This window comes from Branchiostoma floridae, chromosome 1, assembly GCF_000003815.2.
Source record: "Branchiostoma floridae strain S238N-H82 chromosome 1, Bfl_VNyyK, whole genome shotgun sequence".
NCBI lineage: Eukaryota > Metazoa > Chordata > Leptocardii > Amphioxiformes > Branchiostomatidae > Branchiostoma > Branchiostoma floridae.
Window position 1 is genome coordinate 3,696,176 of NC_049979.1, and position 13,256 is coordinate 3,709,431.

The 13,256-nt window shown below is 45.3% G+C and overlaps 1 protein-coding gene across 1 annotated transcript; it reads left to right on the forward strand.

Moving 5' to 3' along the window:
• Window positions 1-937: 937 nt before the first annotated feature.
• LOC118429958 (meprin A subunit alpha-like) lies at window positions 938-8,911 on the forward strand. Its single transcript, XM_035840613.1, has 11 exons — window positions 938-1,094; window positions 2,058-2,142; window positions 2,470-2,517; window positions 3,355-3,456; window positions 3,854-4,000; window positions 4,643-4,766; window positions 5,201-5,376; window positions 5,489-5,624; window positions 6,169-6,251; window positions 7,033-7,602; window positions 8,497-8,911. The coding sequence occupies exons 2-11, from the start codon at window positions 2,070-2,072 to the stop codon at window positions 8,802-8,804; spliced, it is 1,767 nt and encodes a 588-aa protein (XP_035696506.1). The 5' UTR covers window positions 938-1,094; window positions 2,058-2,069; the 3' UTR covers window positions 8,805-8,911.
• Window positions 8,912-13,256: the final 4,345 nt, after the last annotated feature.

Consider the following 13,256-nt stretch of genomic DNA (forward strand, 5'->3'; position numbering starts at 1 on the left):
AAAAATAACAATAAAACTCATCCATGGATTAATTTATTCATAACTTCTTTCTTCACTGGTTACTCCATCTCCTCCTGACGCTCTACAGTATACAGGCTTTTCATATGACGTCACCGGCGCTAGCCTCCATAGCAGGCTCTCTATGGCCTTTTTTGGCCCATAGTACCCTTTTGCTGGCCATTTCTTTTTGTACTGGGTCGCTGATTGCTGGCCTTTTCTGATTGCCGGCCATGTAGAGCCTGCATGGAAACGTCGCTACAAAGTGATATTAAAAAACGATTAGGGCGATTAACTCACTTAATATCACTTTGTAGCGCCGTGTACTATGGGCCAAAAAAGGCCATAGAGAGTCTGCTATGGAGGCATGTTGGATTACAGCGTCGTTGTGAAAGTCTATCCATGAAAGTCAATGGAACTGGCAGGAAGTAATCCCTGAATCTTACCCAGTTGTGGAGATTTAATTGTCTTATATTAAACGTAATTAGTTTTTAGCCAGATGCACACAAAGGTAATTTGCACCATTCGAAATCACATTTGAGTGCAGTCAGGCGAGCGTGTATATCAAGTATGAGGTCCGTGTTTATGTGATATTTTTTCAAACGCAGTCGTATGCACGATACTCATCTCAATCGTTTTCGGTACGCAGGCATACGCACAGTACGGCCCATTACGCGTACCTGAAACTGGCACAAAACGATTTTTGTGTAGCAGGTGCGCACGGCTGCGTATGAAACAAAAAAGACGATACGAAATTCATTTGTACCTGATATACACGCCCGTGTTTGACTGTACTTTTGATTGACAAATCCACTCATTAGCCAGCCATGTGACGATTGTTTACCGACCTTGCAGGTGGCCTCATACGTCAGCCATAGAACTTTGACATTTCGGTAGTTCGCCGTCAGCGACAGAGCATTGACAACTCAGTATGCCTCAGAACAAGCGCGGAATCATACATCAGCGAACAATAAGGGCGGGTATACCGGCTATATAAACACAAATACAGATACAGAATGAACAAACGAGTCATTTCATGCCGAAGTGTTTGTGTGGCGGATCAGCACTGAAGTATTTCTGACATTGTCGGCTCACAGGTGGGCATATATTCACTTTAAATATTCTAGATCTCTCAGGTAGCTTCCTCGGGTCGCGGTGAACATGGTTTGACTCGCTAGGTAGAAAGTTCACACATGGTGCCACCGTAGCGGCATTGTACGTACTGATACACCACCGATGTTGGCGGCAGGGTTGGGTTTAGAGGGGGGGGGGGGGGGGGATTTCCCTGAAGCGGCAGTTTGGCTGCGGCCGAAATATTTGACAGAACGAATTTCATTGATGCTAAGGGATCCTTTTTGTGAGACTTGTTGTATTTTTAGTCGTACTTGTACGTTTTGCAGAATATTCCCATTATAAAGTCAAGGGTAACACAAATTCAATTTAGAACGCAGCAACGTCGCGACGCCGCCAAAGTCCAATGAGATACCCGCTTTTATCGCTTGAATTTAAAAAAAATCTATGCGTCTTTGGCAACGTACTGAATAACTCTTTCAAAATATTTCTGTGACTGACTTTTCTTTGTACATAGACGGTGTCAATGACGGGTGAGTTCAGGCGAGGTTACAATTACCTCAATGCCCCTAGGCCCTATGGCATTCTGCTGTATATGTGAGATCAATAGATACCAACTTCTCGGGGTATAAATGAGAGTAAGATAAAATAGTTCACGCCAGCGAGTTTTTAAAACAGGGCTACCATGCCGCATGCGTCGTTAATCCCGAAAATGATTCAATCACCAGGCAGGCTGTTAGAACATAGGCTGGAGTTTTCTTTTACACAACGGGTGATACAAGCTTACTGGTAGCCCGTCTAGTTCTCGCCGCAAAATCAAAGCACCTCCTACATCGGCTACATATGGAGGCGAGGAGCAGCACTCCAGTTAGAAGCTCTGAGGAAGACGTCAGGCATCGAAAGGTCAGCAGGTGAGATTAACTGGTTGTGAAACAGAAAACCCCAGTATGCTATGTGTGTTTGATATTTGCAATGCTTTCCCTTACCAGACGGAGAGAAGCATGAACAATACAGCGCTGTTAGCCTGGGGAGTGGCGGCCCTGATGCTCCTGTCTGCTCAAGCGGCTCCAACAGGTCAGCAAGGAGTTTTTTTGGCACCAAATCTGTTGTTTTTATGATTTTTGTTTACACTTTACAAAGATTGTGAATGTGAGTACATTAAGTGTATTACTATGTGGTAGCGGATGTTGATGCCATGTTAATGTTATCTAACGTCGTATTTAATATTTCTGCTGCATAAATGTGTTGTTTCTTTCATTGTTGCCTACATTGATATTCTGTGGGGTTTTTTTCTTCAAAACAACGGATATAGGTTACCCCACGGATAAAGGTGAACTGGCGTTAAACCTAAAATCACACCAAACACTATCTGTAATTTGGACAACATTTTTCTTCCTCCAGGTGACTCCAAGGAGCAGAAAGATATCTTTGAAATCAACCAAGAGGCGGGTAAGCGAATCATTATAACTTCTGGATGAAAATGACTGTTTAATGACGTCTTGAGGATTACACAATGTTGTAGTCCCTACATTCAATGGTACCATTCAATTTGTTACTTGCTTGTTACGTTCATTGTTGCCGTTTGTTATATATGGCTAGCTTAATAATTATGTGACTACTCACTAACTCACTAACGGCAGATGTACATCTGCCTGACTAACTCAGTCTCAGGAACATTCCTCCGGCATATACATTTACATAATTGACCACTTTCCGAATTCCGGCGCCATTTTGAATCTGCTCTCGCGAGAGCATTTTCCAGCGGGAACGCGCGTGATTTGGTAGCGGGCGGTACGAAATTCTCGTCGTAGCACGTCACCGGAACGTACTGCGCCTGCGCGAACCCTGGTGTTTTGGGGCTTGGTTTGGTCAACGTTGCATTGAAATCCCGCTTGTTGCACAGTATATGTTAGAGACATGGTTTCATGTAAAACGTACACGGGATTTTACCCTTATATACGCACGTACTTTCTTAAATGCGGCCCTTTAGTAAACCGGGGGTTTAGCAAGGTTTAGCATGTCTATACTTTTCGCGCAGGCGCAGTACGTTCCGGTGACGTGCTTCTCGTCGTAGGCCTGTCACAATGGCGTCCCAATAGTACCCAGGCGAAATTCGCCCTTATTTATGCATGCCAAGAGGAGATAATATTGCTCTGGGTGGGCGGGCAACGCTCCCAGTTCCGAGAAAATGGGACGGGTCTGCACCCTTGGACTGAAACCACAATAAACAAACATATTTGTCATAGCCTGCTCAAAACATTTTCTTTTTCAATTCATATTCCACAGGGTTGCTTGGACTGGCCTGTCCTGGCTTCAAGTGCGATAAAGACTGCGACTTTGGATACGACACCGACGCAGATGGATGCTTCGTCTGTAGCTGCAACCCAGGTAAGGCGGCAAATTAACAAACCCCCTCCCATCTCCCACCTGACAAGTCCCGGTCTTGTGCTAGGCACTTTGCACGACTTTCATCAATTTACCCAGGTGTAAAAATGGGTGCCTAACTTCGGTTGGGGAGGTAAAAGACGGTGGGAGGAGAGGGTTGGGTTCCGCTCTCTAATACTGTGCCTTAGACCAAATAATGTCCTTGGCTAGACACAATGGACAACAAACCACTGCCCCTACCGCCTCAAAAAGGATGTGGGGCTATCTTAACATTTTAAATCTCCGCGTTCTTTGTAGTTGGTACTGTAAAGATAAGTAGGTAACTTGAGTGCAATGTCACAATGTCCTTGTCTCCGTTCATAAGCATAGCTGTCTTTTCTGTCCTAAAACCCACACACAGAGGACAAAGAGGTGCTGTACCAGGGAGACATGTTGTTGGACCGAAGAGGAAAGAACAGAGTCCTGCATGGCGACAGCGGGAACCGTGGATCCGTCGAAGGGATGCATTGGCCGAAAGTTATTCCTTACGTCATTCATTATTCAATCGGTATGTACAAACCTCCTCCTGACATGTTCGGAAGTAAAGTTTAACGGTAATTTGCAACACACATGAAATTGGACAAATTTGGCAAATTCTGGATTTCAATCCAGCGCGTGACGCTGCAGATCATTTTTGGTTCGGAATGATTTCTAGCCGCTGTTTCAGGGTCCTGAATACGCGTTGAGTCCAGCAAAGTTTTATGAAGACTACTTTAATTCTAATTTTTCAAAGGATTGGACCTTGACTATTGGATTTCGAAAGACAAAGAAGTGCCAAGTTTGGATTTCATTCCAACGTCTTCAAAAACTTTTACGGACCCTACCTGTTTCTCTCAAGGCTTACTGAGTTCTAACGCAAATTCACCTTTATCCGTGGGTAACCTATATTCGTTGATAAAAACAATGAATATCTATCTATCTATCTATCTATCTATCTATCTATCTATATCTATATCTATCTATCTATATATATATATATGTATGTAAACTGCAATATTTTGAAAATATTGCAATTTGAAACCACCGTCCGTTGACGTCAAATACCTATCCTGTTTTAAAACAACGGATGTAGGTTACCCTACGGATAAAGGTGAACTAGCGTTTTTACTCGTCTCTCAGAATGATAACTGAAAAACACCTTTTCTTTTAGCACCGGGATCGAGTGGAAGAAGCGCCATTGATGAAGCTATCGCAGACTTCCACAAGTACACCTGTCTCCGCTTTACGCCAAGAACCAATGAGGAGGCTTACATCAAATTTTACCAAGGCAGCGGGTAAAATGTTGTTTTCTTTTGTTTTGTTTTGGGGATCAGGACGATTCTGCCCTTTACCAGACTCCGTCCTGCCAAGGCAGCGGGTAAAATGTTGTTTTCTTTTGTTTTGTTTTGGGGATCAGGACGATTCTGCCCTTTACCAGACTCCGTCCTGGCCGAATAATAATAGGGACTTTGACAAAGTTAGGCATGAAAGCCTAGTAGGAGTTGATTGGCCTTTGACTAGTAGGAGTGAAAATACCGGTCGGCGGTAAGAGCTAGACTGCAATTAAGACTGACTGAAATCCCATGGCAACTTATTAGTCGCTATTTGGTCAACCAATATGAGAGAGGTTGTACACGTAGTGTACTAGTAGTACATTGTATCTTTCAATCCCAACATGAAGGATGACGGATGGCTAATGAAAGTCCTTTGATGTTCCGTCTGGTTGCAGGTGTTCCTCTCCAGTCGGCTACTCTGGATATGTCAACGAGATCTCAATTGGTCAAGGCTGTGGGTACAAAAGCATAGTGATCCACGAGATCATGCACTCGCTCGGCTTCTACCACGAGCAGTCCCGTCCAGACAGGGACGACTATGTCGAAATAGTGTGGGACAATATTGAAAGTGGTGAGTGTAAAGTTACATGTATTAGCATTTCCTCAACTGACTGACATACCTTTCTTTTCTCATTGAGCAGATGAAGATTGAACATTTTTAATGATTTTTGCACGATCTCCAGGGATGAGGTACAACTTCGACAAACAAAGTAATATCGACTCGCTCGGGACTCCATATGACTACAGGTCCGTCATGCACTACGGTGGGACCGCTTTCGGGATTGGCCGTCCAGCGAGAGTCACCATCAAGGCCAAGGAGTAAGACTTCTTTTATCCACTTACGTTCAATATACTTATAGTGGCAATCATGGGATCGTGTGGTGTAATCGCGATTGTTTGAGCCATAACCCAGAGGTTCCGAGTCCGTTGATATGCCACTGACCCTGGGTACTTTACACCACTTTCCTCACTTAACTCAGGTGGAAATGAGTACCTAGCTTCGGTTGTGGGTTAGGACCGTCCCACAGATAGGACGCTGAAGGAGTTCCCGTGCTTGAGGAGAGCCACACCTACAGTACACGCGTACAGAAATGGTTAACGTACAGAAACAGTTTAATTACAGAAGAAAAAAAAATCAACCTTGACCTTCGTTTTCCCAGCCCCTACGCACATACCAAATATCATTACAATCCATCCAGAGGTTCTAGAGCTATGGTGACCACAAATATCCAGACACACAAACAGATACACAGACAGACACACAGACAGACAGACATACCCAAAACTATACCTCCATTTTTATGGAGGTAATTAACGTACAGAAACAGTTAACGTACAAACATGTAACTTTCTCTCCTCACAGCACCAGCAAGGAACATGTGATTGGCCAGCGATCGGGGTTCAGCCAAATCGACTTAGAACAGCTGAATCTGCGCTACAATTGTGGTGAGTCCAGGAAACATACTCTCCTTCCTAGATTTGAATGTCACCATGAAAAATGGAGGTATCGTTTAGTCTGAATGTGTGAGTGTGTGTGTGTCTGTGTCTGTGTGTGAGAGAGATAGTGTGTGTGTGTGTGTGTATGCCTGTGTGGTGTGTTTGTGTATGTATGTGTGTGTGTATGAGTGTGTGTGTGTGTGCGCCTGTGTGTGTGTCTGTGGTGTGTCTGTGTGCGTGTGTCTGTGTTTTTGTGTGTCTTTCTTTCCTGGACAGCTATGTATGGTCTTGATTTTGCTGGTAGGTAGCTTTCAATGTAAAGAAGAAGTAGGCTAGAGCTTCCTAGAAGCTTGTTAACAAACTGCAGTGGCGTCTTGTTAAAATCTTCCGAAAAGGATACCTGAACAAAGGAAGACAGATTTCCATGATATTTGGTGTACATGTAGCTTTGATAAAGATGTACACAATTAGAGGCAACTTATGCAAATCAGGATTTAATTTGCATGATTAATGACGAAATTCTATAATTCTAGTTATAAGACATTGAAGCACGTAACATAATGTAATTTATGGTAGGTGGAACATCAATAGACACCTATTTTGCATAAGTAATAATAAATTAACACTGGGAATTTCATACTTGTAAGATATGTAGGTTACTTGGGGGGAAATCATAGAGTTCATTTGCATGGAATTGAAAAAGCGATTAACGTTTCATGTAGGCAAGGAGGTTCAACCTCCTTGATGTAGGTTTGATGTCTCCGAATTTTTGTCGTTTCTATCATTGCAGAAGGAACATATCCAGCCCTTATCTGTGAGGACGGGCGCAAGGATCTCTGCCCAGACTTGAAAAGCTTCTGCGGTAGCATCAAGCACATGGCGTTCATGATGAAGTACTGCCTCAAGACTTGTGGCATGTGCAGTGATGTAGCTTCCACTGTGGCTTCCACTGTAGCTTCCACTGCCGCTTCCACTGCCGCTTCTACTGCAGCTTCCATCTGCGAGGACAAGTACGCGGACTGTCCGCGCTGGAAACGCGAGTGCAGTATCAACCGGTACATGAAGAAGTACTGCGCCAAGACTTGCGGCACGTGTGGTGGCGGTGTAGCCCCCACTGCAGAACCGTGCCAGCGGGGAGACGGGGCGTCCTACCGAGGAACTGTCTCTGTGACCGACACAGGCAAGACGTGTCAGCGCTGGGACAGGCAGACACCTCATGGACACAAGTACACACCTGCTAATTATCCTACATCCGGACTGGAGGAGAACTACTGCCGGAATCCGTCCGGCTGGAGCGAGGTCTGGTGTTACACCACGGACCCCGGCTCGAGATGGGAGCGGTGTGACGTACCCGTCTGTGGTAAGGTTCGATTCTGTAACATTAGACACGCATATAAGACCTCAGCTCGTCACCCCCATGAACACTGAGGTTTTATTATATACTGTAAATGCATTTAAGTTCGGGGGGATTTAATTTCGCGGTAGCGGGAAAATGGACTTTTCACGGTGGTTTTAAGTTCGCGAACATTTCTGCATTTTTTTTTTCTATTTTGCTCTTGGACAGACGAGGACAATGTGGCACTGCACTCAAGTTTTTTAACTTATATTAACAGTGCCACATACACGGTACAGACAGAAGGTCCCCATTTTTACACCTGGGTGTAGTGAGGAGGGTCGTTTAAAGTGCCTTTCCCAAGGGCACAACGTCGGGGGGCACGGCGGGGATCGAACTCAGAACCTCTAGATTCCGAGCCGAACGCTCTACCAGTTACGCCACGCCCGACGCCACATTTCTGCATTTCAGTAGGATATCCCAGGCCTTGGCTGGCAGGTGGGACATTGGCAGATACCAAACAAGTAAATAAAGGCCGAATGTGCTTAATCAAAATAACGAAAATGCCATAATTCCTTAGTGGTCAATTTCATGCTTGCGAGATGTGTAAGCTACTCAAAGATCAACATCACCATGTGCGGGTTATGTAAATGTGGAGGCCATTTGCATCAGATTGACAAAAGCTCTAAACATGTCTCGTAAATTAATCTCCAAGCAGATCCTACAATGGCATAAAATAGTACCAAACTGGCCAAGGAGTGAGTCAGCCAAGAGGTATCCATTTGCCGGTAGCGAAACAAATTCCTAAGCCGGCTTCACTCCTCTGGCAGCTTTTGATACTATCTTATGCTACCGTAGGATCTGCTTGGAGATTATTGTAAGTCTGATGTCTCCGACCTATTTTTTAATAAATCATTACAGGTGGCAGCGGATCTTCCCATGCAGACCCCGCTGGAGATCTCGCTGGAGCCCCTGCCGAAGGTCCCTGTGAGGACACGTACCGGATGTGTCCCCGGCTGAAACGCCACTGCCGTGATCCTAAGTACCAGGCCATGGTGAAGCACTGCCCCAAGACGTGCGGCACCTGCGGCGGTGGCGAAGCTCCCGATGCAGAGGCTCTCTGTGAGGATATGCACCCGACATGTCCCCGTCGGAAGCGCCACTGTGGCAAGCAGCGTATGCAGAAGCTCTGCCCCAAGACCTGCGGCAGGTGTGGACGTGCCCTCTAGCCAGTACCCGGCTGCCATTGCTGAGTACCCCAGCTTCGTCGAGCAGACATGTAATAAACAAAGCCCACATTATCATGAACATCATCATCGTCGTCATCAACATCCTCATCATCGTCATTATCATCATCATCAACGACTTCATCAACGTCATCGTCGTCATCGTCATCAAAATCATCATCATCGTCATCACCATTATCATCATCGTCAACATCATCATCTTCATCAGCAGCATCAGCATCAACGTTATTCATTAGCCGTCAAGGCTAACAGACTGGGTGTCTGGCTCGCAATGTTACCGAATAAAATTCATCCATGCATGAATAAAGTCGTAACTTCTTTCCTTCGCTAGTTCCCTTCCTGACGCTCTACTGTATTCACATATAAACTACGAACACACACCACCACAAACACACAAACACAACGAAACCGCAGTACGCTCACCACCGTGCCAACGTTGCTGTCGTTACATAACTCCCCACTCGGCAATTATAGAGGGGTGATCTTAACCTCACAGTGCCACCAAATATGATTCTAAGAGACACCCACTCGCGCGCACTCAACTAAAGATCTAACTTTATTAGGACCAGCATACAACAAAAGAAAAATGACAACTGAGAATTCCATGGAGTTCAATTATTGAGCTGGGGGCTAACGTGGGCTCAACGTGGCCTTCATGAGGCCTTCCTACATGTCCTAACGGGCCATCGATTGTAGAATTCAAATAATTTGGCAGGCCTGAGAGTTAGTCCGCGGTAATGGTATGTAACATTTCCCCCTGGAAAATGAGTTGTGAGTTTATTGAGTTTATCAAGATCATAAAATGAAACCCTATGGTTGCCCCCGGGTAGTCTCTAGCAGACTAAACGACGCTGGCTATATCGAGAATATATAGTTTGCCAGGGAAGTGTGGCCAGTGGCCACTACAGGGTTTCATTCGCGTGGACGTCGGTCTCCATACATAGAAAGGCCTCAGAGTGGGAAAGCCTGGTAGATTCCAGGCTCCGTGGGTGCTGACAGCTCCCATGTGGCTCCTGTGATGTCCGTGTGGGAAGTACATCTATCACTGTGGCGACCTCTAGCATTGCCTCCCGTGTAACTGAACCCCTGTGGTGTGCCTTAGATGTGAATGAATGAAGTCTATTTGTTATAGCCTAAGTACCAGCCTGGTTGGTTTACTGGGGAGGGGTGAGAATGGGAGCCTCAGTATAGTTTTTAGGAATGCAAGGCTCAGACTTTCAAGTCAAGTTTGATTGGAACTTGTTGGTACTTTTGGCACGTTTGAATCGCCAGCCAGTACAGCAGTATAAAGCACCACAGACGATAAGAGGATTAACGACACTTGTCAGTTCGGGTTAAGCCGGCACCGATGACAGGGGCTTCGGAGTTCAAGTGCACTGTAAATGAGACACACGTGAGGTACACATGAACCTGACCTCACCCTATATTCTGAATCTGAAGCAACCTTTATACTCACTCGTATGCTTACGGTGGAATGCATAGAACGGACATGGCGTCATGCTCATGTTTGGCCAAAAATAGAGGTATACTATAAGTTGAAAACCTTGCTATGGCAACAAGGTAATGGATATGCATGTTTCTTATGGAAACGTTTGTACAGCACACGCGAGAGGTCACGGCGCACGCGCGAGGGGTCACGGCGCACACGCGAGGGGTCATGGCGCACACGCGAGGGGTCAAGTTCATGGGTCGTCCTGTCCTTCAAGGTCAGAGGAAAAATGCGTCGACGAGTCGACAAACGGCTCAGACATCTGTAGCGCCCAAGATTTCCTTCCGCGGTAGATTTTATCAGTCTCTCAAAGACTTCATGGTTGCTGAAAAATAAATATTGGACAAAAATATTGAATAATACACAAGAGTAGTGAGTCGGTCGTAGCATCGTATGCTTATTCGTTGTATTCGGCTAGTTTAACCTTTTTTCAGCAGCACAGCACAGCTCATCGAAAGAAGAAAGAATAGGATCCCGGTGTGAATGGATCAAATCGATTTGTCCTGATATGCGGCTTGTTCTGTACAAACATGTACACGTGTTTACCGGGTATGCAATACAAAGAAACAAAAACCCATACATACATGCATATATGCAGTATAGTAGGGAGAATTATTGGTTACGGATGAAGACAGGGAGAGAAAAATACCTGAGATACGCCTTATTTCAGCGAGAGAAGAAAGGAAGGAAATGAAAGAATGGCAATGAAAACAACATGCAAGAAAGAAACCAGAACAACATACAAGAGTATGGAGTATAGAAGGAAAGATCGCGAATTTTACCAGACTTTATGGATCTTTAAAGAGTAACGTTAACAAGTGTCCCCGTCGTGAGTTGAGTTTATTTCTAGACGCCCTTTCTCCCCTTTCCCGGGCTAACATTACAGGAAGGCGGTCTGAAACTCCTGACAGTACCGCATGAAACGTGGTGCTGTCCTCACCTGACTTCCTATGAATGAATAGTGACTGGAGATTTGCGGAAATTGGCAACATATGGCGACGTATTTGTAAGGCCAATTGGCTACTGAATCTTCTCTTGCGCGCAGAATACTCTCAGACTGGCAAATTCCTCACTCCATGCGGCCAATTATCTTGGGAACCGCAAAATGAGTCTGATTGTGACATACGGTTTTGATGTCTTGTTCAATTGTCGAGTCGCGTGACAGGAGTGCGTGATGGTTCCGCGTTCAGAAAGGGTGGCATTTTTCCCCAAACATTTGGAAATGACTTTGACTTTATTTAGATTGTAGACAACACAATACACGTATGTCACAGGCAGCGGTTGCTGGTGTTGTGACTCACACGTTAACACATACATAACATTAATACATCGAATACATCGAATAATAACAATGAATACATGCAGTCTAAAACATCATGTATTATCTAAGATATTTGTCTGGCAGTCCAATTAAAAACTTTCTGCTGGAAAGCTGGGCACCTGTTTCACTGTCTGGGGTAGTTGGTTCCAGAGACGGGATGCATATGGTATGAAACTGGACTTGTATGTCTGGGCTCTACAACGAGAAGTGGAAATGCATGCGATCCTAGCCTGTTTCTACACTGATTATTCTCATGACCAGGTTTATATTTACGGTTTGTGTGTTTCCTTCATTGTCTTTTGTGTCATACTTTTTGTTACCGCAAACTGCCCGGCCGGGCCCCGGTTAGGCTTAGGTCACATTTCCAAACCGGGGCCCGGATGTAAAATGCATCAAATTACACCAAATGTCAAAATAAGATTCATGGGCATGATTTGTGTATATTTTTAGGTATACATTATAACTTTTCATTTCCTAAAACATCCCGGTCGGGCCCTGGTTTTGAAATGTGACCTAAGCCTTAGGAATCGTTACCCTGGACAGCGTTTCTGCAGACCGTGTTGGTATGTCCTTGTGATGACGTAGAGCTGGAATTTGAACTTGACACAAGTGACCTTGTGCTGAAGGTCATGCCTGTAACCGTCATTAAGTGAAATGACGTCATAGATGTATTTACACGTAACCACACGCCCCCGGGGCCCGCATGACGTCATCATTTCCTGGGTCAATGTCAATGCCATGGTACACAGGAGAACTGGGGTATGTGGGTTGAGTGAGCCAGTTTGCTGTGGTACTTTCAGGCAAATCCAAGCGAATGTTCCGGCACTAATCTGTAGACAAACTGAATCTCTTACCATTCAAATGATAGTGTAAACACAATGCTGTTAAAAGTTCGAGTCACTTAAAGTCTGGCCGTATTAGGGTACACTAGTGTGTGACGTCACGTCCTCGATCTTGACATTGACGGATCTCTCAAGGTCAGAAACATGGAAGGCCAAATACTGGCCGTATTCACGTGTCGGTATGTAGTGTCTGCAGTAGCCTCGGTCCCAGGCAGTCTCATGATCCAGCTATCTGGCCGGCCAGTTCACTCCTAGGCCAATTAACAACTTCTAGGCTTTTATTCCATGATAACATGGCCAAAGTAACCTTATTACTTTTGCTATTCGGCCAGGCCGGAGTCTGGTAGAGCCTTTGTCAGCATGTCCCGAAGGCCACTTACACCCGTTTGCGTTGAGGAGCTGCTTTGAAAACAGTTAAGCATCCCGGCTAGCATGTCGCTGAACTTACGCCTTTTACGGTAAAGACGCCGTATAACAGACCCGACCCGGCCATTCGGGCTTGTCTCAGGCCGAGGGGCTAAAAATTAATGTTCTCAAACAGCAGCAGACACAGCACCAGCAGAAGGACGCGGAAAGGGAGTCGCGCCACTTTCTGAATCCACCTATGCTGTCGTCGACCGTCGCCTAGAATTTTCGATGTTCGAAAACGTTTCTGTCAGAGAGAAGATCTTTGTACATTTGTATCTTATACCGCATAGGGCCGAGGAAGGCGGTGCCAGTACGGGACGGATTATGAGTAGAATAGAGTAAAGTGTCATACATCCCACTGTGTACAAATTAAG

Bases quoted from the DNA above. Each gene is read 5' to 3' on its own strand.
- LOC118429958 (XM_035840613.1), top strand. From the start codon at position 2,070: ATGAACAATACAGCGCTGTTAGCCTGGGGAGTGGCGGCCCTGATGCTC. The intron at 2,518-3,354 runs GTAAGCGAATCA...CATATTCCACAG, and splicing joins TGAAATCAACCAAGAGGCGG to GGTTGCTTGGACTGGCCTGT. The intron at 3,457-3,853 runs GTAAGGCGGCAA...ACCCACACACAG, and splicing joins CGTCTGTAGCTGCAACCCAG to AGGACAAAGAGGTGCTGTAC.